The 22,931-nt window shown below is 34.4% G+C and overlaps 2 protein-coding genes and 1 long non-coding RNA gene across 16 annotated transcripts in view; 1 reads left to right on the top strand and 2 right to left on the bottom strand.

Annotated features, from left to right (window-relative positions):
• Positions 1-16,017, bottom strand: part of LOC149735446 (organic cation transporter protein-like) — a 41,745-nt gene extending 25,728 nt beyond the window's left edge. Inside the window, exons 1-15 of the mRNA XM_089878564.1 lie at positions 15,837-16,017; positions 15,344-15,460; positions 15,006-15,132; positions 14,392-14,495; positions 13,250-13,404; positions 12,525-12,649; positions 12,011-12,115; positions 11,822-11,908; positions 11,543-11,637; positions 10,964-11,046; positions 10,451-10,600; positions 9,876-9,984; positions 9,500-9,618; positions 8,856-8,970; positions 7,370-8,374 (exon numbers count right to left, since the gene is read on the bottom strand). Of these exons, the coding sequence (XP_089734690.1) occupies positions 8,290-8,374; positions 8,856-8,970; positions 9,500-9,618; positions 9,876-9,984; positions 10,451-10,600; positions 10,964-11,046; positions 11,543-11,637; positions 11,822-11,908; positions 12,011-12,115; positions 12,525-12,649; positions 13,250-13,404; positions 14,392-14,495; positions 15,006-15,132; positions 15,344-15,460; positions 15,837-15,982 (1,722 nt within the window). The 5' untranslated portion in view covers positions 15,983-16,017 and the 3' untranslated portion in view covers positions 7,370-8,289. The remainder of the gene's footprint in view (positions 1-7,369; positions 8,375-8,855; positions 8,971-9,499; positions 9,619-9,875; positions 9,985-10,450; positions 10,601-10,963; positions 11,047-11,542; positions 11,638-11,821; positions 11,909-12,010; positions 12,116-12,524; positions 12,650-13,249; positions 13,405-14,391; positions 14,496-15,005; positions 15,133-15,343; positions 15,461-15,836) is intronic.
• On the top strand, positions 29-6,574 carry LOC149735447 (uncharacterized). 14 transcript variants are annotated; one of them, XR_016385015.1, is made up of 17 exons: positions 29-199; positions 257-392; positions 449-721; positions 857-1,539; positions 1,648-2,017; positions 2,074-2,361; positions 2,497-2,845; positions 2,908-3,194; positions 3,303-3,672; positions 3,729-4,503; positions 4,571-4,852; positions 4,961-5,137; positions 5,199-5,328; positions 5,620-5,747; positions 5,890-6,157; positions 6,218-6,339; positions 6,433-6,574. It is a non-coding gene; the product is annotated as an uncharacterized LOC149735447 (long non-coding RNA). The 14 variants fall into 14 exon arrangements; XR_016385016.1 differs by having other exon boundaries at positions 4,566-4,852; positions 5,890-6,339; XR_016385013.1 differs by having other exon boundaries at positions 3,729-4,852.
• Positions 16,018-17,470: 1,453 nt separating the features above from the next.
• Positions 17,471-22,791, bottom strand: LOC149735445 (protein FAM98A-like). The gene is made up of 11 exons (XM_089878559.1): positions 22,612-22,791; positions 22,293-22,444; positions 21,568-21,681; positions 21,177-21,250; positions 20,723-20,836; positions 20,175-20,363; positions 19,523-19,622; positions 19,105-19,181; positions 18,572-18,653; positions 17,949-18,101; positions 17,471-17,619 (listed from the first exon to the last, which is right to left on the bottom strand). Exons 1-11 carry the CDS (start codon positions 22,662-22,664, stop codon positions 17,507-17,509), a joined length of 1,221 nt encoding a protein of 406 aa, XP_089734685.1. The 5' UTR covers positions 22,665-22,791; the 3' UTR covers positions 17,471-17,506.
• Between the last annotated feature and the right edge of the window lie 140 nt (positions 22,792-22,931).

The following is a 22,931-nucleotide window of genomic DNA, read 5'->3' as shown; positions in this document are numbered from 1 at the left end:
AATAACATGTTTTTATCTTTACAGAATACCACATTTTGTGCCGAATTTGCAAAAAGTTTGCACATCGCTTGCAAGAACAGAATGGTCCTCTTGTTCTTAAAAAGGCTTTAAAATAATAACATGGTTAAATAACCACCACCAACATTGGTAATAAAAGACTGTTCGTACAAATTCATCTTTTACTTCAGATGGCAACAAAGTAAGTTATACCTCGCCTATTTTGCTTCATTGTATATTTTAATGTTTTGTTCTGCAGATGAATAAACCATCACTTCCTTTCCTGCTTTTATTGGTCTTTTTCTTGTCGGTGAGATGCGTGTGCCATGCACTCGTGTTTACTTTCCTGGACAATAGGCTTGATGAAATCAGGGCGAAACCAAAGGCACAGTATGGTAAAAGCAACTGTTTTTAAAATGAATGTAGCCTCTTCTAAATGAATTATAACTAGATTTGAAGAAGAGTCGACCGGGTTGAGCAACCTATTAAGGAAAATGTAGATGATATTCGCCTACGTGGAAGCTTGTCACACCAAAGCGTGTGTGCCCTTTTTTACTGAAAAGTCCATTCAATCTTAATTTGTTGATTCTCTGGATACCGCTACATCCAATGTAACAACAACGCTAACACATTGAACATGACTATGTGTGTATGTTAGCAACCATGGAGTGTCGGATTCGCCTATAGTGAACCACAAACACTAAACACGGAACACCTTAAAAAGGTAAACGTTTTCAATTTCCTGAGACGACCAACACATATTATGCAAGAAAATTTCTAAGTTAACTAAGTTACTATTGATCTTTTGGTAACAACAGCTCCATATTGGCCAATGAATAACGTGTTTTTATCTTTACAGAATACCACATTTTGTGCCAGATTTGCAAAAAGTTTGCACATCCCGTGCAAGAACAGAATGATCTTCTTGTCCTTAAAAAGGCTTTAAAATTATTAAATGGTTAAATAACCACCACCAACCACCAACATTGGTAATGAAAGACTGTTCGTACAAATTCATCTCTTACTTCAGATGGCAACAAAGCAAGTTATACCTCGCATATTTTGCTTCATTGTATATTTTAATATTTTATTCTGCAGATGAATAAACCATCACTTCTTTTGTTGGACTTTATCTGGTTGGTGAGATGCGTGTGCCATGCAGTTGCGTTGGTTTTTCCGAACAATAGGCTTTTGGAAAACTAAAGGCACAGTATGGTAAAAGCAACTGTTTGTTGTGTGAATGTAGAATCTATCCTAAATAATAAATCGTTTTGAAGGATAGTCGACGACGGGTTCAACAAACAGTTAAGAAAAATACAGAAGGGATTACCCTATATGTGAAGGCTTGTCATACCAGCCTTTTCTGACCAAAACAACTTTTTTTGGATGTGTGCCAGTCTTACTAAAAAGTTCATTCAATATCTCAATTGTTGATTCTCTGGATACCGCTACACTCAATGTTACAAAACACTTTGCGTGTATATGTTAGCAACGATGGAGTGTTGACGATGTCACATGGAACACTTTACAACAAACGAACAGGTGCGCGTTATTCAACCACTAAATGAATATCTTACGAGAACACATTTTATTTTGAAAAACTTTCCTATCGATATAGTAATTATAATACAACACTCTTTCATATTTCAGAGCACCAAAATGTATGCCGAATTTTTAAAACTTTGCAGACTGCGTGAAAGGGATAAATGTCTTCTTTCTCGTAAAACAAAGGCTTTGAAAATCATTACATGGTTAAATAACAACCACCAACATTGGTAATGAAAGACTGTTCGTACAAATTCATCTCTTACTTCAGATGGCAACAAAGCAAGTTATACCTCGCATATTTTGCTTCATTGTATATTTTAATATTTTGTTCTGCAGAGGAATAAACCATCACTTCATATCCTGCTTTTATTGGTCTTTTTCTTGTCGGTGAGATGCGTGTGCCATGCACTCTCGTTTACTTTCCTGGACAATAGGCTTGGTGAAACCAGGACGAAACCAAAGGCACAGTATGGTAAAAGCAATTGTTTTTAAAATGAATGTAGTCTCTTTTAAATGAATTGTAACTAGATTTGAAGAAGAGTCGACCAGGTTGAGCAACCTATTAAGGAAAATGTAGATGATGTTCGCCTACGTGGAAGCTTGTCACACCAAAGCGTGTGTGCCCTTTTTTACTGAAAAGTCCATTCAATCTTAATTTGTTGATTCTCTGGATACCGCTACATCCAATGTAACAACAACGCTAACACATTGAATACAACTATGTGTGTATGTTAGCAACCATGGAGTGTCAGATTCGCCTATAGTGAACCACTAATCTGTGAACCACAAACACTAAACACGGAATACCTCAAAAAGGTAAACGTTTTCAATTTCCTGAGACGACCCACACATATTATGCAAGGAAACTTCTAAGTTAACTAAGTTACTATTGATCTTTTGGTAACAACAGCTCTATATTGGCCAATGAATAACGTGTTTTTATCTCTACAGAATACCACATTTTGTGCCCGATTTGCAAAAAGTTTGCACATCGCTTGCAAGGACAGAATAATCTTCTTGTCCTTAAAAAGGCTTTAAAATCATTACATGGTTAAATAACCATCACCAACATTGGTAATGAAAGACTGTTCGTACAAATTCATCTCTTACTTCAGATGGCAACAAAGCAAGTTATACCTCGCATATTTTGCTTCATTGTATATTTTAATATTTTATTCTGCAGATGAATAAACCATCACTCCTTTTATTGGACTTTTTCTGGTTGGTGAGATGCGTGTGCCATGCAGTTGCGTTGGTTTTTCCGAACAATAGGCTTTTGGAAAACTAAAGGCACAGTATGGTAAAAGCAATTGTTTGTTGTGTGAATGTAGAATCTATCCTAAATAATGAATCGTTTTGAAGGATAGTCGACGACGGGTTCAACAAACAGTTAAGAAAAATACAGAAGGGATTACCCTATACGTGGAGGATTGTCATACCAGCCTTTTCTGACCAAAACAACTTTTTTTGGATGTGTGCCAGTCTTACTAAAAAGTTCATTCAATATCTCAATTGTTGATTCTCTGGATACCGCTACACTCAATGTTACAAAACACTTTGCGTGTATATGTTAGCAACGATGGAGTGTCGGATTCACACAGTGAACATCAAACTTATGTCACATGGAACACTTTACAACAAACGAACAGGTGCGCGTTATTCAACCACTAAATAAATATCTTACGAGAACACATTTTATTTTAAAAAACTTTCCTATTGATATAGTAATTATAATACAACACTCTTTCATATTTCAGAACACCAAAATGTATGCCGAATTTTTAAAACTTTGCAGACTGCGTGAAAGGGATAAATGTCTTCTTTCTCGTAAAACAAAGGCTTTGAAAATCATTACATGGTTAAATAACCACCACCAACATTGGTAATGAAAGACTGTTCGTACAAATTCATCTCTTACTTCAGATGGCAACAAAGCAAGTTATACCTCGCATATTTTGCTTCATTGTATATTTTAATATTTTGTTCTGCAGAGGAATAAACCATCACTTCTTTTCCTGCTTTTATTGGTCTTTTTCTTGTCGGTAAGATGCGTGTGCCATGCAATCGTGTTTACTTTCCTGGACAATAGGCTTGGTGAAACCAGGGCGAAACCAAAGGCACAGTATGGTAAAAGCAATTGTTTTTAAAATGAATGTAGCCTCTTCTAAATGAATTGTAACTAGATTTAAAGAAGAGTCGACCAGGTTGAGCAACCTATTAAGAAAAATGTAGATGATATTCGCCTACGTTGAGCTTGTCACACCAGAGCGTGTGTGCCCTTCTTACTGAAAAGTCTATTAATCTTAATTTGTTGATTCTCTGGATACCGCTACATCCAATGTAACAACAACGCTAACACATTGAATACAACTATGTGTGTATGTTAGCAACCATGGAGTGTCGGATTCGCCTATAGTGAACCACTAATCTGTGAACCACAAACACTAAACACGGAACACCTTAAAAAGGTAAACGTTTTCAATTTCCTGAGACGACCAACACATATTATGCAAGAAAATTTCTAAGTTAACTAAGTTACTATTGATCTTTTGGTAACAACAGCTCCATATTGGCCAATGAATAACGTGTTTTTATCTTTACAGAATACCACATTTTGTGCTAGATTTGCAAAAAGTTTGCACATCCCGTGCAAGAACAGAATGATCTTCTTGTCCTTAAAAAGGCTTTAAAATTATTAAATGGTTAAATAACCACCACCAACCACCAACATTGGTAATGAAGATTGTTCGTACAAATTCATCTCTTACTTCAGATGGCAACAAAGCAAGTTATACCTCGCATATTTTGCTTCATTGTATATTTTAATATTTTATTCTGCAGATGAATAAACCATCACTCCTTTTATTGGACTTTTTCTGGTTGGTGAGATGCGTGTGCCATGCAGTTGTGTTGGTTTTTCCGAACAATAGGCTTTTGGAAAACTAAAGGCACAGTATGGTAAAAGCAACTGTTTGTTGTGTGAATGTAGAATCTATCCTAATTAATGAATCGTTTTGAAGGATAGTCGACGACGGGTTCAACAAACAGTTAAGAAAAATACAGAAGGGATTACCCTATACGTGGAGGCTTGTCATACCAGCCTTTTCTGACCAAAACAACTTTTTTTGGATGTGTGCCAGTCTTACTAAAAAGTTCATTCAATATCTCAATTGTTGATTCTCTGGATACCGCTACACTCAATGTTACAAAACACTTTGCGTGTATATGTTAGCAACAATGGAGTGTCGGATTCACACAGTGAACATCAAACTTATGTCACATGGAACACTTTACAACAAACGAACAGGTGCGCGTTATTCAACCACTAAATAAATATCTTACGAGAACACATTTTATTTTGAAAAACTTTCCTATTGATATAGTAATTATAATACAACACTCTTTCATATTTCAGAACACCAAAATGTATGCCGAATTTTTAAAACTTTGCAGACTGCGTGAAAGGGATAAATGTCTTCTTTCTCGTAAAACAAAGGCTTTGAAAATCATTACATGGTTAAATAACCACCACCAACATTGGTAATGAAAGACTGTTCGTACAAATTCATCTCTTACTTCAGATGGCAACAAAGCAAGTTATACCTCACATATTTTGCTTCATTGTATATTTTAATTATTATTTGTTTCTACAGTTTTAAAACAGAGGTACTACTCCTGATGTTCATTGGTCTACTTGATGTTTGTGACACCGAGTATGTCAATAAGGCCGTCGTTGTCGTGAATTTCAACTGTTGTGATCGTGGTAGAATCAAGGGCAAAATGGTAAGCCCTTGGCATTGGTTATAGAAAGACAGTATGCTCAATGTAAATATATTAGAATGAAACTTGACCGGTTTATCGATTGAAGAACATGCACATGTGATTACGTGGCAACTTCTGATCAATAAAACAATATCGTGATTTAGTGATTCTCTGAACATCGCCAGTAATACCACGACAGGCATTACTAAAAAATTGGTTATCACCAACACCGACGTTAAGAAAATTCAAACACTAAAGCACGTTGTACCTCGCATAGTTTGCTTTAATATGTATTTAATATTTGTTTTACAGATGAATAAGTCAGCGCTTCTATATATGCTTTTTGGGATTTCTTGTTGTTGACGAGACTACGTATGCCTATATAAGGCACCGTGTTGGTTGTTACTGATTGAGGACGTAGTTGAACCAAATGCAAAATGGTAAGCACTTGATTATTAGCCTACTTATTTCATGCCACCTTTAGTATACATGTAACTGTATGACTTCTATAGGCTACACTTAAAGACCTAATTATTACAATTCATTTCTATTTAAGAAAACAAAAATCTGATACCTTTACAGAATACCAGCACATCGTATGTAGAAGGTTCAAAAAACTTTCAACCTGCGTGAAAGAAAATCCCTTCTTCCTTGCAAAACAAAGAATTCAGAAATCATTACATGGCTAATAGCCAACACCCACATTGGAAATAAAGCCAACAACACCAACGGGTCGTACAACAACACCAACGAGTCGTATAAAGTCACCAATTGAGTCGTACAACACCAGCAACGTTGGAAAAACAACACGGGTTGTACCAAGTCGTATGCTACTTTTGAAGGCAACAAAGCAAGTTATACATGAAATATTTTTCTTGTTTGTTATATACTTTAATATTTGTTTCTGCAGATAAATAAGTCAGTGCTGGTATTTCTATTGGACTTCTTGCTGTCGGCGGGCCTGCGTATGCCTATATGGTCACCGTCGTCATCAGGTTGTGTGGTGGTTTAATCAAAAGTAAGTGCAAGCTGGTAAGAAATTCTGTGTTTACGATTGTGTTTATGCTTTAATTTAAAAACGTATGTTGTAGATCGCCTAAGTTAGCATGGTATTATTCATTACAGCTAAAGAAACGACTCATCAGATGATCAACAGATACCGATTGGCACTTGAACTACACCTTATTTACACTGCAAAAAACCACCGTTCATTGAATACAAATTATAAAATATCTTTTGTGTTTATAACTGTGTGTGTAACGTCATACGATATTTAAAATTAACAAAATCCGATCGCTACCGATAGTAAAAAAAATTTAAATATAACAATTAAATGGGAAAAAATATATTATAAAAGTATAGTGGGTTGGGGTAAGATAGGACACATTTTTATTTCAGTTTCTCGTCACATTTGGTAGTAAACAAAGAACTTTTAAAGAATTATAAAACCGTATCTTCACGACTCCCATATAGACCGTTCTTTATTAATCAAAACACGATAAGGGTATCAGAAAATTTGGATATTATGCGCTAAAGATGTCCCATCTTACCCCACGGTACTATATATTATATTTCAGGGCAAAACACCACAATATGGATATATTCTCATTGGCGGGTTGGAGAGAGTTTATGCCAACGGTGGACGTGTCGAAAATTTAACCGAAGTCAAAAACTAAGAGGGTTCTATGGTTCATCAATTTCATGACATTTTCTCACATCTAGGAATCGCAACATATTCTATACCATGATGTGTTAACTCCAACAATTACTATTTTACTAGCTGTCTAGCGCCACCATCTGACTGGCTTATATATTGCTGTAACGGTCTATGAGAGGCGTGTCCTAGGTTGCCCCGACAGGTCACACGAGGGTTGTAGATTGACGAAAACGCGTACGTTGGTTTGTTGTAAACGAATTTATTTTGTACGGGTACGCACGGTTTTCTAAAAATATATACACGATTAAATAATACACAGACACTTAAGTGGTACACACACACAGGGCGTACGGTTTACAAACTATCACACAGAATAATACGATATATAAAAAACATAGCACCTACCGAACAATTTTAGGACAAGATAGCAGGCACACACAGGCCCGCTCAGGGGTAACTATTCAAACAAGATGGATGTTGGCAGATATAAATACAACAGTACACTTGGACTGCGAGGTGATCGGAAAAGAAAGATAAAAAATGATTACCAGCAGTCAAACGTGGCGTAATTGTGACGTCACATAACACATAAAATACACACGCATGAGAAATTAAAATTAGGGGACATAAACAAGCTGCTACAAAGCAAGAGCGAATTATGAAGCAAATTAAGACGTTACAATTGCCTTTCTCCTGTGTTTGTTATGCCATACTTTAATAAAGAAGGGTTGGAGCAATTAATTACCGTTAAGTGTCTTGCCTAAGGATACATACGTCCCCAATGGTAGCAGCGACGAGCCGTGAACCCATTTCCTCTGGATTACAGGCAGGCGCGCTTATTGTTAACTTTAGTGGAATTTCTTTTCTGGGTTTTGCTTTTCCATCATATGCTCCAATCTTTGGATCAATCTCCTTAAAGGCGACTTCCCCCATTGTACGGATTGTGTCCTTAAGCACACTTTTCTTCCAATCAGAACCTTAATATGTTTAATTAAATGTTCTTTACAAATTGTTTTACATTGTAACGTCTGTAGGGTGTAACGGTCACGCCTTTTATTCAAAACATTACTTCTTTCTTTTTTATCAATAAGCGTGTTTTAACAACTGTTGTTTTACCGTTACTATAGGCTACCCGTCTTTTCGCTTTTGTCAACTCTCTTGTTCTTCGTTATCGTGACCGAAGAGACGAAAAAAATTTCATTCATTCATTCATTTTTATAATACAAGTAATAGCTCATGCGAAAACACAACATACATATGTTATTCCAAAGCGATAATGCTCACGAGGCTTTAAAAATTAAATCGCAGACAAAAATACTACGAATTCACAACTTAGTAAAAATATTCTTGTCTTTCAGATCACATGACGAATCGGTGTTAAAGCCCGACTTGTTTTCTTTATCAAGCGACCTGTCGGGTAAAAATACTCATAAGAGATAGTAGGTTAACTGCTTGTAAAGGTAAATGTCCAATTATTATGGTGTGAGTGTTCTTGGATAAAACATTAAACGGCAATTGCGTCGGCCGTTTTAAATAGAAGACTGTGCTATAGTAGGATGGGAGAAGATGGGACACCTTTTCATTCTATTTTCTCGTACATTTTGGTAGTAAACAAAGAACATTTAAAGAATTATAAAACCTTGTCCTCGCGACTTTCATAGACCATTGTTATTTGTTTAATACACGACCAGGATATTTATATATTTCGTGCTAAAGGTGTCCCATCTTCCCCCACCCCCACCATATAAAATCTTACGTTATCCGCCACATGAGCATGAATATAGGCTACATAAATGCATAACTAAGAACATATTATTCCAACCGAGAGAGAAGCAAAATAAAGTAAAATGATAGTTATTACGTTAACACGCTATATGATATAATACATTACTTTGCTTTGGGTAGTTTTCCTGTTTTGTAAAATATTTCTGCTTCTTCTAATGTTTCCATCATCGTATCTCCATTTGTTTCTTGGAATGTCAAAGCGCTGAGACCGGCAATCACCCCTAGTACGTATATATGCAAACAGTATGTGTTATGTTAGTTTACATATGCGTTCTCACAAGGTACTGCAGGTTGAGACGGGATAATGTTAGCACCTAAATCCCATATTTTCTGATCTTGTTGGGAACAATCAACATCGCTGTTTTGCAGCCGCCGAGCTACGGTTATATAACTCAGTAAATATTCTTTGTTTGCAACCAAATGGAAGAAAAAGAGAATACATGTCCTATATCACCCCACCCTACTACATATGTAATTATCATACACCTCGCACTGCCAGCAAAGAAATTTAAACATTCCATTTAGAATAGTATAAAAATATTAATATAGTAGGGTGGGGGAAGATGGGACACCTTTTCAATCTATTTTCTCTTCCAATTTGGTAGTAAACAAACATTTAACGATTTTTATAAAACTTTATCCTCACGGCTCCCATCGACCGTTGTTAATTGTTTAAAACACGATCAGAATATTTGGTTATTATGTGTCAAAGATGTCCCATCTCCCCCCACCCTACTATAGGTAAGTTACCTAAAGAACCAAATATCACGTTTGGAAGCCAAGAAACGTAATCTTGTAATGAAATAACGAAAGGGGCGACGATTCCACCGATGCGTGCACTCAGTGACCCCATGCCGATACCATTGCTCCTGTTAATATATAACTAAATGTACATGCAGAGTGTATGTATATAGTAGAGTGGGGAAGACGGGACACCGTTAACACATAATATCCAAATGTTCATTTCGTGTTTAAACAATTACAGCGGTATATATGGGAGTCGTGAGGATACGGTTTTATAGCTGTTTAAATGTTTTTTGTTTGCTACTAAATGAGATGAGAAAATAAGAAAAGAAAATGTGTCCCATCTTCCCCCACTCTAGTATACAAGTTATGTAAATCTTACCTGACCACAGTAGGATACAGTTCCGCTGTAAAATTATAGATAACACTGAATGAACCGGATATTCCACATTTTGCAGCAAAAGCGAAAACAAGACCAAGTGTTTCCAACCCTGGTTACAAAAGTATTGGAACATATAACAATTTTAATAAAGGATTTTAAAAAACAGTAGGTTGAAGTAAAATAGTCAATGTTTTTATTCTCTGTTATCGTCCCCTTTGGTATTTATTTAAGTGTATACCCACGACGTTAAAAGAGCGTTTAATTTTGTTGAAAGCAAGATTAGAAAATAAGGGTAATACTAGTTTACGGAAATACGGAAAAGACGGGAAAATCTGCAAACTAATTTACGGGGATACGGGAAGTTACAAGAATGTGTTTTAAGCATATATTATACTGTTACGGGAAAATTACGGTAATGTATTTAACCTTGTTTTAAGTAGAAAAATACGGGAATGTGTTTTAGGCTTGCTTTAAGTATTTACAAGTTATTGGAAAATTATGGGAATGTGTTTTAAGCTGGGTTATTGAAAATCTAAACCTATAGCATCCATTATTTTGCTTAATGTGTACGTTACCGTGGTCATCTCCCTTGAATTCGTTGATGATTGCGCTTGTCAAGAGGCCACAACCAGCGAGTAAGAGCATGAGAGTAAGCAATAATCTTCTACCTATTTTATCCATCACCAGCATGCAGAATATATTAGATCCCATTCCCATGACACCGTCTAGAACAAAACAATTCCCAGAATATGAGTGAATAAATGTAACTTATATCCTCTCGTGGGGGAAAGGACAGTCGGTATAACACGGGTGTTCTTCTTCATTCATCTCGTGCCCGCTTACGAGTTACCACGTTTCTAACTTTATGGGCGATTATTTATGATCCTTTAGTTATTATATGTGGCTGACAATTTGGTTACTCTCATAAAAACAACAGGATTTGAGCAATTGCCGGTATCTGTCTTGCCATATATAGACATATAGGGTCGAGATTAATCCTATAGATACTCTGCTGGTCTAATGTGCTCTATTTACTTAAAGTGCTGAATATAAATTTCTTCATGAAAATAATGCATTTAGGAACTTACTTAGAGTGTTGTTAACAAAAATGTCACCAGCCAATGCTCCAGCATTCAACGAGATGCCATAAAACACAAAGCTGTTGACGAACCTGGGAGTTAAAAATCGATCAGCCATAATTTTTAAAGTAAAAATGCTGTATTTTGTGTTTTGGCAGGGCCTTAAAAATATGCTTTTAAAATATAGTGGGGCAGAGTATAGGTGGGACATGTTTATATTCCTTTTCCCGTTCTACTTGTGGGTAGTAAACAAAGAAAACATTCAAAGAATTATGAAACCATATCTTCACGACGTCTATAGGTCGTTGTTAATTGGTGAAAACACGGTCAGGACATTGAGATACTATGTGCTAAAGGTGTCTCATCTTTCCCCACCCTACTATACAGCATAGACCGGCTAATATTGCCAGTGTTGAATTTAGGTTTTACGGATTTGGTTGAACCGCAGGTAAGTTTTTTTTGGTTGAACCGCAGGCAAATGTCACTGTTCGTTATGAACCAGTGTTACGGTGGGCCCTTTGCGTGAAGAATGTGTATAGCATATACAGTCCAGACAATGCAAACTAGTTTAGGTTCCAAAACTCTTACCAGTTAAACATGATTTTAACTGTCGTCAATCGAATACCTGGATGTTTAAACAAATCAATTGAAGAATATTTTCGTTCGTTGAAATTCTCGTCAGGCTAAAACAATTTTTTTTAAACTTGACGATGAAGATACTTTTACTCGTATAAATTGTGCTCTATTAAAGTCACGGGTCTATAGTTAAATAATTCTGTAAATGTTCTTAGTTTACCATTAAAGTGGGACGCAAAAAAAAGAATTTAAACGTGTCCCATTTTACCCCATCCTAATATAAAACGTTACTTGTATTTTTTCATCTGCGACATCTGCTCGTTGCCAATCTTCTTCAATCAAACGAACCCCATTAAACTTTGCCATTCTTAATGTTGTCTGCAAATTATTTATTAAACTTAAACTAAATTAGTGGTCTATCAACATACCTTATCAAAACTAATACTTTATCCAAATGTTATTTCAGTAAAGCCTATATACCTTGGTCGCGGGCCCATCTTTTCCTTTGGTGAAAAGCCATCGTGGTGACTCAGGAATTATCATGGCAAACAGTAAAAAAGGAAGACTCAATATTGTGCATACAAACTATAACATAAACAAAAAGAAAACAAGAATATTTTTTGTAAAAATTATTTTCTGTCCTGCTATATTCTTATTTAATTGAATGTAATTCATCTAAAATCGCTCCATAAAATCTGTAAAAATAGTTTTAAAACGTTTTAAAAGTTCAGTTTCGTAGTTTAAATCGGTTATGTCTGAGACATATAGTAGAGGGGAAAGATATGACACCTTTTTATTCCATTTGCTCGTCCCATTAAGTATAGTAAATAAAGGACATTCAAAGAATTATAATACCGTACCCTCACAACCCCAAAGCTGCTAACTGATTAAAACACGATTGGGATATTTAAATATTATGTTCTATAAACGTGTCCCTCTATCCCCAATGTACTATATATTCTTGTTTATATTTTCTAAAGTATAACGATCTTACCATAGTTTCATGCCAATCTCTCCAGTTATAAGCAACGCCAGATAAACTCATATACCCGATGCTATAAAAGCACTGGTACGTCAGTCCGAATATAGCTCTCCATTTGTACCCACATATCTCCATTACTGTAATACAATGCATGCATATGTACTTACGGTATTTAATTACCAAATATATGATTAAGTTTGGCTCCATTTATTTTCAACCATGCTGTTATAAAAATTCACAGTGCAGTATAAACACTACCGTTTTGTCATTAATTTCTGCATTTGTTTATTTAAATTAACATGCTCCTTATTATAACATTAAAAAACTGCTTATGGATGTATTGTTACGTAAAAATATATAGGCATTCTAGGCTAGAGCATTGATCCATATTTTCATCATTTTTATAGGTTCATTTGGTATAGTAAACATGGAATATTTACGGAATTATATACGTTATCCTCAAATCGTTGTTAAATGTTGAAAACAATACATGGAAACATAAGTATTGTGGGTTAAGATGGGGTGACATCTAAAACACATATTGCGGTTTATATAATTGTTTGAATATACTTCGTTTGCTATCACATGAAACGATATAAGAGAATAAAAACGTGTCCCATCTTACCCCACCCAACTATCCATGTTCTAGAAGTATCCATTTCACCCCACTCTACTATATACTGTTCTAATGATATCCATCTTACCCTACAGTATTATATATCGATTATACCACTTACTATAAACAAATGTCCCAATCGCTGATCCATACTGAAACGCTGCGGTGCCAGCACGAAACGCCATGTACATTTCAACAGAAGTACTGTAAGTGACACCGAACATGCAGCCCAACATACCAGCGTATGAAACTATCATAGTTGGTTTGCGACCGAACCTTTAAAACAGTTAATGAAGAAATGTCGAAGTCGTTTGCACGGATTTGCAACTTTTACTTTAAAAATGCATAGTTTGTTTATAAGTTATACATTAACGGTATATAAATGATACAGAACTTGTTTTATAGGGTGGGGGAAGATGGGACACCTTTAGCACATAATATCTAAATATCCTGATCGTATTTTAAACCATTAACAACGGCCTATCACAGTCGTAAGGATATAGTTTCTTAACTATTTGAATGTTCTTTATTTACTACTAAATGGGTCGAGAAAATCGAGTAAAAAGGTGTCCCATCTTCCCCCACACTACTGTATATATGGTATAGGGTGCTGGGGTATTATGCAGCATATTTTTATTTTGTTCTCGCTCTATTTGGTAGTAAACTAAACATATTTACACAATTACATGACTACATCCTGATGAATCTAAAAGCGTTGCTAATTGTTCAAACTTTAAAAAATCATCTGAAAATATGGAATTTGGGTTCTAACGTTATTCGAACTTACCCATGGATACTGTAAATATGTTTTTTTTCGTGTTAAAGGTGTTTTAGGTCTGCTAAAGATAAGTGCTAAGCGTAGTATACTGATGCAAATATGTGTAACATATTGGGCTTTTCTCTCATGTGACTATACAAACTTCGATATAGTAGGGTGGGGAAAGATGGTATACCTTATAATTCCATTTTCCTGTCAAATTTATAAGTAAACAAAGAACATTCAAAGAATTATAAAACCGTATCCCCACGACTTGTTAATTGTTTAAAACACAATCGGAATATTTAAATATATTATGTGCTAAAGGTGTCCTATCTTCCCCCACTCTACTATATTGTATAAGGAATATATGGTTCATTTATAATACGAAGTGACATTACTGATATATAATAAACTAAGTAACAAAAGCAATGTATTTTGACGTGCTTCCCCGTAGGACCTCATTCATATAGTATACAAATATAATGAAAAGTTATAACTTTAACCTGTCAGCCATATTTCCGAACAAAAAAGATCCGATAAGCATGCCAGCGTAAAACATCGACGTTGAAAGAGCATTCAGGTAGTTTCGATCACAAACCAAGTCAAACTTAAATTCAAACACAGCTAGTGTTAATTAAACTTCTGTAACAATATTACATTTACAAATACTTTGTAATACCGACTGTTCAATTAGTGCTATTTTTTATTTGTTTTTATTTTATGCCGAATTATATAAAACGTGTCACCAGAAAGAAAGAAATAGTTTTTAGATGCTTAAAGTAATGTTATCAAGAAACGCTGTTGAAATGTCAGAGTTGCAAATTAAATAGTTGTTAAATCAGTATTTTCTATGTTTACATTAAACATATAGTGGGGTGGGGGAAGTCGGGACACATTTTAACTTTATTTCTCATCCATTGTGGTAGTAAACAAGGAACTTTAAATGAATTATAAAACTTTATGCTTAAGACTCCCATAGACCGTTGTTAACTGTTTAAAACACGATCAGGATATTCGGATATTGTGCGCCGAAGGTGTCCTATCGTCTCCCATCCTACTATACATCCTACTATATTTGTACACAACCAACAATGTAGTGTTATGTATTTAGTCGTACCTCCGTTACAACAGTTTGTGTAAATAACGACGTGTCATAATGATATCCTTTATCACACTTGATTGGTGGATATGTTTGATTAACACAATCCAAGTCATCATCGCACACAGATAAATCGTATCCATATCTACAGTTATAAAATCATTGTAGAATTGCAATGATGGATAAAAACTCTTTAAATTGGAAGGGGTAATATGGGACATGTCTGTATTCTCTTTTCTTTAATTATGTAAACGTTTCCACTAATCTAGAGAGCGTTGTTAATTGTTAAAACACAAGAAAATGTGGGATTTAAGAGCCAACAGTATCCCATCTTACCCCACAGTACTATTGCGTACCTCATGCAAGTTTCGTATTCTTGTTTGCCTGCATCAAAAGGTGTTGTGTAGTTAAGTATGTCACCTTCGGTAAGGTTTGGGAAGACAGTGGAATTGTCGATTGGAGGGACACTGCATCTGTTATTAGTAATATGCAAAAATAACACTACAGCAATTTGTTCAAGTTTTGGGCGTTTTTATACTAAATATAGTAGGGCGGGGGAAGATGGGACACATTTAGAACATAATATCCAAATATCCTGATCGTGTTTTAAACAATTAACAACGGTCTATGGGAGTCGTGAGGATACGGTTGTATAATTCTTTAAATGTTCTTTATTTGCTACAATATGAGATGAGAAAATTAAATGAAAAGGTGTCCCATTTTCTCCACGCTACTGTATTATTTAATGTTACTTCTTTAGCAGCCGTTAAGAAAAATGACAGTCTTTATAACACGAAGTATAACCATAGTATACTACTCACTTCAGTATACTATGTTATAACACTTCACCTTTTTTCCGGACTGTATGCAATAAAAACTGTTACAATGGAATTGAAACCGCCTGATATGTTGAAATAAGCAAGAAGAACAAATAGGAGAACTTGCGACTTCCCTGCACCGCCAATTTTCTCTAGCAGTATATCAAACTGAATCATATTGCAGCTTATACTGTATCCGGCATTAAAATATTCTTATGTGACGGTTTACAGTTCTTTGCCACTCTGTAAAAATTAAGAAAATCACAATTTATAGCATAGGTTTAAGAATATAGTACGATAGGGGAAGTTGGGACACATTTTAACTATATTTTATCGTCCCATTTGGTAGTAAACAAAGAGCATTTAAAGAATTATAAAACTATATGCTCAAGACTCTCATAGACCGTTGTTAACTGTTCAAAACACGATCAGGATATTCGGATATTATGCGTCAAAGGTGTCCCATCTTCAAACACCCTACTATATATACTTTACTGTATAGCCTAATACGTAAGAACTGGTAGGCCTATCACCAGCCGAACAGATAAGGTAACCACCATACAAAAACATTTTTTAAGGGCAGAAAGTTTTTTAGAAATAATTTCACTAGCTGCACGCATAATGCCACCACTATAGTATACTTCGTTTTCTAATACAATTTAAGAAATGTATAAAAATATATCGTACTGCAGGTAAGACTGGATACGGTTAGTACCGAAATTCATTATTTCTTGATCTTTGTTTTGAAAAATTAACTACGCTCTTTTTTCAGAAGTACAATTTTATTTTTCTGTTAATTTTCTTTGTTTACTACCAAATCGGAAGAGAACAGAGAATTGAAAACGTCCCATCTTACCCCACCCTACGTTTAGATCTATTCACTTGCGCGTGTAAGTGAAGTTTGCTAATAATTAATTTTGCACAGGTTGTTTGATAATTTAATGTGTGCACATGTTTTATGAGTATTAAACTGGTGATGCAGTGCATGTAATGAGGGGTTTAGCAAACTGGTACTGTTTGTTCACTTAACGCAGATAATGGGCTGTAAAATACGGCACTGAGTTGGCATTGCACTTAAACTTTTCGTCACTATGATTGTAATGATTTTTTTCATTTTGTTTTGTATGGCTGATAATTTAGACAACCCATTTGCGACCAATGGGTTGGAGCAATTATCGTTAAGTTTCTCGCCCAAGGAAAAATACCCCACAATAGTAGCAGCGACGAGCATTGAAACCATTACCTATGGATGAGAGGAAACCACGCTACTCTTTGTCACGGCACCAGACAAAGAATATTTACATAATTCAAAAATAACCGTATCTCCGCCACTCTAAATGAGCGTTTTTAATTCTTCGAAACACGACCAGGAAATATGGGATTTAAATGCTAACGGTAACCATACCCCACAATTCTATATATAGTAGCGTGAGAAAGATGGGACACCTTTAGCACATATTATCCAGTATCCCGATCGTGTTTTAAACAATTAACAACGGTCTATGAGAGTCATGGGGATACGGTTTTATAATTCTTTGAATTTCTTTGTTTACCATCAAATGGGACGTGAAAATAGAATGAAAAGGTGTCTCATCTCCCCCCACCCTACTATTTATATGTCCCTATATATTGCTCTCATATATTAGCTACAATGAAATACCACAGTTTCACTTTACACTGATGTATTTATTGTTTATTTCTCTAGTTTGTGTAAGTATGAGCTGAACCGAACCCATCACCAGCATTAACTTGTTGGTTGAAAAATTGATTTCCACCTGGCCTGTTCCCTCTTCCCCTGCCCCATCTACTTTGACCTGTGGTTTACAACTGTTATTTAAAAATAATTTGTACTGTGGTAAGACAAAAATGTTTTTTAAAATACTTTGACCAAAGTATAGGTATTTCAAAACTTTGGTTTGAAAGTACTTTGACCTGTGGTAAAGTCATTTCAAAACTGTGATTTTAAAATACCTTGCATGATGTGTCAACACTGTTTTTGAAAATCTGTACATGTGTTATACAAGTATTCAAATCTAGTACAATATATTTTGGAATTACAACTTGGAAATTAATCAATGACCAAAAAATAACTATTTTTTACATTCTTTTAAAGGAGAAGTTAAAAAAAAGACCCTCTTCTTACCATTTCCTGAAAAACCTCTAGAAGAAGCTTGGTTGTCAGAAGATTGGTTGTTTTGTCTTTGCCTCGAACCTTGATGGTGGCCGCCACTCCCACGACTCCCACCCCCTCGACCCCCACCCCCTCGACCCCCACCACCTCGACCCCCACGACCACCTACAATATGTTGGTTAATTTAATATTAGTTAAGTTCCATTATAAGTATACCTTTATTAATAATATTAATAATAAAGTTATTTGTCTTTTCCATTATGGTGGCTAAGATTTAGAAATACAAATGCTTAAAATGAAAAAACAGGATCTAGCGACAAAACAACAGTTGGTAAAACACGCTTACAGCTATTTACATTTATTTGGAAGAAATAAAAGGTAGTCGCTCACTGTTAAACATGAAAGCAATTATATTTTGCAATTTTTTAATAATTTATTTGATGGATGAGGGTAATTCAACCACTTACATTCTTACAAGATAGAGTGCAAATTTCTATTTAATAAAAGCCTATTTTTAAACAAAAAATATTAATTTATCTTTTCAAAGCACAAATACTTCTACTGACTATTTAAATACATATATATATAAATATGTAATAGCAAACTTTGAAAATTTTAAAGCTTAAATAACATACCACCGTCCTGTCTCTTCTGCCAGGATGGCATTTCTGGTGGTGGAGCTGATATTTCATTTGTACGTCCACCTCTGTCAGGCACCTACGTAATACATTTTAGATCAAAAAGTTACTAGGTAAATTCCAATAAATTTTCATGGCAATTTTACAATAAATTTTAATTTACATGGCAATTGTACAACCAATTTACATGGTTATTTCATAATAAACAAAATTACATGGCAATTTTCCAATAAATTTCCATGGTAATTTTTAATGAGAAAACAATAAATAAATTAATGCACAAACAACTAGTAAATGTTTATATAACTGCAAATAACGTTATCAATGAACATTGGACAGCATTATAGTTACAGTATTGCCCAAATTACATGTCAGGTGACATCTTTTTCAATAAAATCTACTAACAGCACAAGATCAGTACATTTATGCATACAGTTTTTTTTACACCCAGAACAACAAGCTCTTAATAGATCAACATTCAACATTATTATTTAATTGATATTATATTTGAATCAGAATGTATACCCTACCTTTCCAATAACAATTTTATTAATAGGGCAAGAGTGTCTTGTTTCGCCAAATGAAGTTTTGCAAACTTGAGCCAAATCTAAAAACAAAACTTTTGACACCTGCATGCAAATCTAATTTGTTAATATTTTATTTTATAATATATTTCTTATTTACTTCAATAAAATTTTTATGTTTATTATTACCTCTCTGTCAATTTCTTAAAGTATTACCATTGTCCAAACAATTATTTTATTATTAATGTTTTTCCTAATCTCTATGTTCAACATTATGCTTAAGTGATTTTGTGTATCTATATAACCTCAGTTAGTTTGCCAGAGTTTATTCTAATATTACATGCATTGGAGCAAGAGGTCTTGTTATTTGGTGTGACCTTGAATGACCTTTTTTCAGTTTTCATTATTGGATCACTCTGTTTACCTTGTCTTGCAGCGATAAGATGAGCAAGTGAAACTGGGCTTTCTGCGTCTAATTTATGTCGCAGTGTTTGATAGGCAGCAGTTATACGATCCATATTTGTCTTGGGAAAATATAAAATTAGAAAATAATGTAAGATAGATTATGAATATGTTTTATTGCTGAAAAATCATGTTTGTTTTTTACTGTTAACAATATTTTTTGTACGTTTAATATCTAGAAACTGTAGGGTGCAAAAACTAGGTAAGTACTTTAGACATAATATAAACACTGCTTTAAGTAGTAAAAATGCAAAGTGAACTATTTAGTTACAGATTTCCATAAATTAATGATACTTTTTAAAAGCTATTTAGCTAAAGATTTTTATAACTAAACTGTTACATTTTTAAATGCATTGATAATTGAAATAATTGCTCCAACCCCTGTGGTCACTAATGGGTTGTCCAAATTATCAGCAACACATAAAAAAATTCCCTCCCCCCAAAAAAATAATCACCCACAAAGTAACATACATTGTAACTCGTAAGCTAGCACGAGGTGTATGAGCACTCATGTTCTATCGACTGTCGTTTTCCAGCCACACAATGATAAAGTAAGTTACATTCATTTATAAAGCATAGTAATGTTAAATACATAAGTTACAATTAAGTATTACCTTAGCAGTATTTGACCAATTAAATGATGAGATAGTAACATCTAATCTTTTTATTAGCATTGCACGTCGAGATTCATATTCCAACTTCAATTCATTGTTTAATAATTCCAATACTTTCCATTGCTCTGTTGTTAGATCACCCACCAATGGTTGGCTTAAGTGAGTTTGAGAGGCAACTAACTCATTTAGCTGAAAATATATAGAGATTTTTGACCAAGCTTTATAGATACACATATGTAACTAAACCTATATCACATTAGTGCCCTAGACCTACAACAGACCAACTAAACAATTTTTTTAGATTTTGTTGCAGGACAACAAAATGTTGCATATATATGGATAAGCATAATAGCATGTGAGGACAGACTAAAGAGTCTGTTATACTTTACAATAGAAAAGATGGCACAAACAATTCTATTCTGCATGGTTGAGAGGTTCCTAGAGTTTACATTACACAGTAGAGAATCTGGAATTTAGATTATAGTTGGGCCATTACGTACAAACAAGAGTAACTTCATATAGTTTCAAAACTATAAAACAAAAATTACCTTTTTAGAGATACCTTGAATAAAACTTGTCAATGTTATAGAAGGTGGAGGTTTTGAAAGTCTTAGTGTGATGCAGATTAATTTGAACACCTCGAACAAATGATTTGGTTTCTCCTGTAAAGAGAACTTCTTATTACAAATGTAAAGTTTGTCGTTTGTTTTTTTACCACAATCTGACAACACAAGCACTTGTTTACAATGAATGACTAGGAGGGTCAGACAGGAGGCTGGACAGAAAAAGGAACATAAATGCACATGGTTAGAGAGGGGCACCACACATACAAAATATATACAATAAAACTAAAACATTAGTAACCTCACAACAAACACACAAAATCATACTGTAACTAGTACAAGGGACCCCGATCGGGACCCATATTATAGCCCATTTTGCAGAACTTGTTATGAATTTGAAATAAATGTTGAACTGATAATTATAAGGTTATAAACTTACGAGTTCATCATTGTGATTTTGTTCTTTTTTGGAGTAATAGATTCTTGCAGCTTGGAGTTCAGATACTAAAAACACTGAAAAGATATCTTCTGTTAAGACTATTACATACTAACCATAATTTTCTATCACATTTAAATATTAAATAAAATATAATATCTTGGTTGATATTATACAATGTTTGATTACTTGAATTTTTTTGAAAATCGTTTTTGTTAAATGATAGTTAAAGAATTTGGAAGTAATGGCGGAACTATCTATCTTCTTTATGTACAAGGTGTAGTAATGGCAGAAGTATTAACACAGAGCAATCACTTTAACATAACTAGTGTCTGTAACAAGTATATTCTCACAAAAATGTAAATGACAGCATCCTATAAATAAGTTCACTTACGCAACAAGGCAAAGCAGTCTTCTTCATCTTGTAACAGTGTATTAGAAAATGGTGAACCGTATTCAACAAGGAAGTTATTTAGTTCTGACAAGAAAGTATCAGCATCTTCCTTACCTAATACAACAATATTTAAATATTTATCTGGATTAACGTGAATGAATAAACCCCCACGTTTGGGCTTGGGGAATAACTAATGTGTTACAACGCAGAAATATCATAAAAAAAGATATCAGTGTTTCAGTAAGCTACAAACAAGGTACAAATATTATTGTATAGAATAAGGCAGTGCTCTTCAAGCGGTGTGCACGGTGCACCCTAGGGTGCACAAAAATATGCCAGGGGTACACCAGAACAAAAGGGTATACTAGGGTGCATCACAAACTTCAACAATTTTCAGCAATAATATTCAGTTTTGAACATTTTTAACAAACTTAGCCACTTTCCTACAGTTTTTTTTATATGAATTCTATATCTTGTATCACTGGTAATCGAGAAACGTCATGAGTTTTACGTTAAAACAATCAGGGGTGCATGAGTTTGTCTCAACAACTTTAGGGGTTCACCAACCCAAAAAGGTTGAATAGCACTGGAATAAGGTACACGTGTATAAATAGGTTGCCCAGCCAAGTAAGGATAAGTGAGTTGCATTTATTCGTCGTCGTCAATGACATTTATATAATCTTTACTGTTATTCTTTTAGGTAAAGGCATAACTCATTAACTCACACTTGACTTCAGAAACGTTTGCCTCGATGTTGTAAATGAGTCGCAATTCATTTGTAAGTTGTGCAACTGTGGAAGTAAATGTCAGCGATGAAGCTCCGTGTTTAGCTGCATCTTTCAAACTTGCTTCATCTGATATTCCAGATTCAAAATATCTGTTTTGGAGGAAACTTTTTTATAATAATATATTACAGCAGTAAAGGTGTAACGAGAGTATGTGTAGAGTGAATCGTGTTAGTGTAATATAGGGGTGGACAATACGAATGTTACGTTAATATAAGTGTATCGTGTAATATCATGTTAAATGCAGCAATATGCTTACCGCAAATCATATAAGGAGTCCAATATATCATTGATTATGGAAGAACCCAGCATTCTAAGAGTGAATTTGTATCAAATAGATAAAAAATTCGCTAAGATGACAACGCAGTTGCTGCCCCCAACCAAATAACAGAAACGTCACAACTGGTAAATAAGTGCACACACTGCTTGTGAAAAATCAATAAAGCGGAATGTTTTTTAGGATTTTTACCCAACAAACTATTAATATAAAATACTACTTTAAACTGTACATAAATTAAAAGTTTTGTAGTTTTGTCAATAAACAATTTATTTTAAAGATAACTTGAATAGATAACACTC

The sequence above is a fragment of the Ciona robusta genome, chromosome 5 (assembly GCF_009617815.1).
Source record: "Ciona robusta chromosome 5, ASM961781v2".
In the NCBI taxonomy this organism is placed as follows: domain Eukaryota; kingdom Metazoa; phylum Chordata; class Ascidiacea; order Phlebobranchia; family Cionidae; genus Ciona; species Ciona robusta.
This window is presented reverse-complemented; position numbering and strand designations above follow the sequence as displayed.

What these genes read in the sequence shown, in the direction of transcription:
- LOC149735445 (XM_089878559.1), bottom strand. Translation starts at nt 22,664, where the DNA reads ATGCTGGGTTCTTCCATAATCAATGATATATTGGACTCCTTATATGAT. An exon ending in AGACTGCTTTGCCTTGTTGC is followed by an intron (nt 21,251 to 21,567) that starts GTAAGTGAACTT and finishes ATATCTTTTCAG; the next exon opens with TGTTTTTAGTATCTGAACTC. An exon ending in TAGAGGTTTTTCAGGAAATG is followed by an intron (nt 17,620 to 17,948) that starts GTAAGAAGAGGG and finishes TGTAAACCACAG; the next exon opens with GTCAAAGTAGATGGGGCAGG.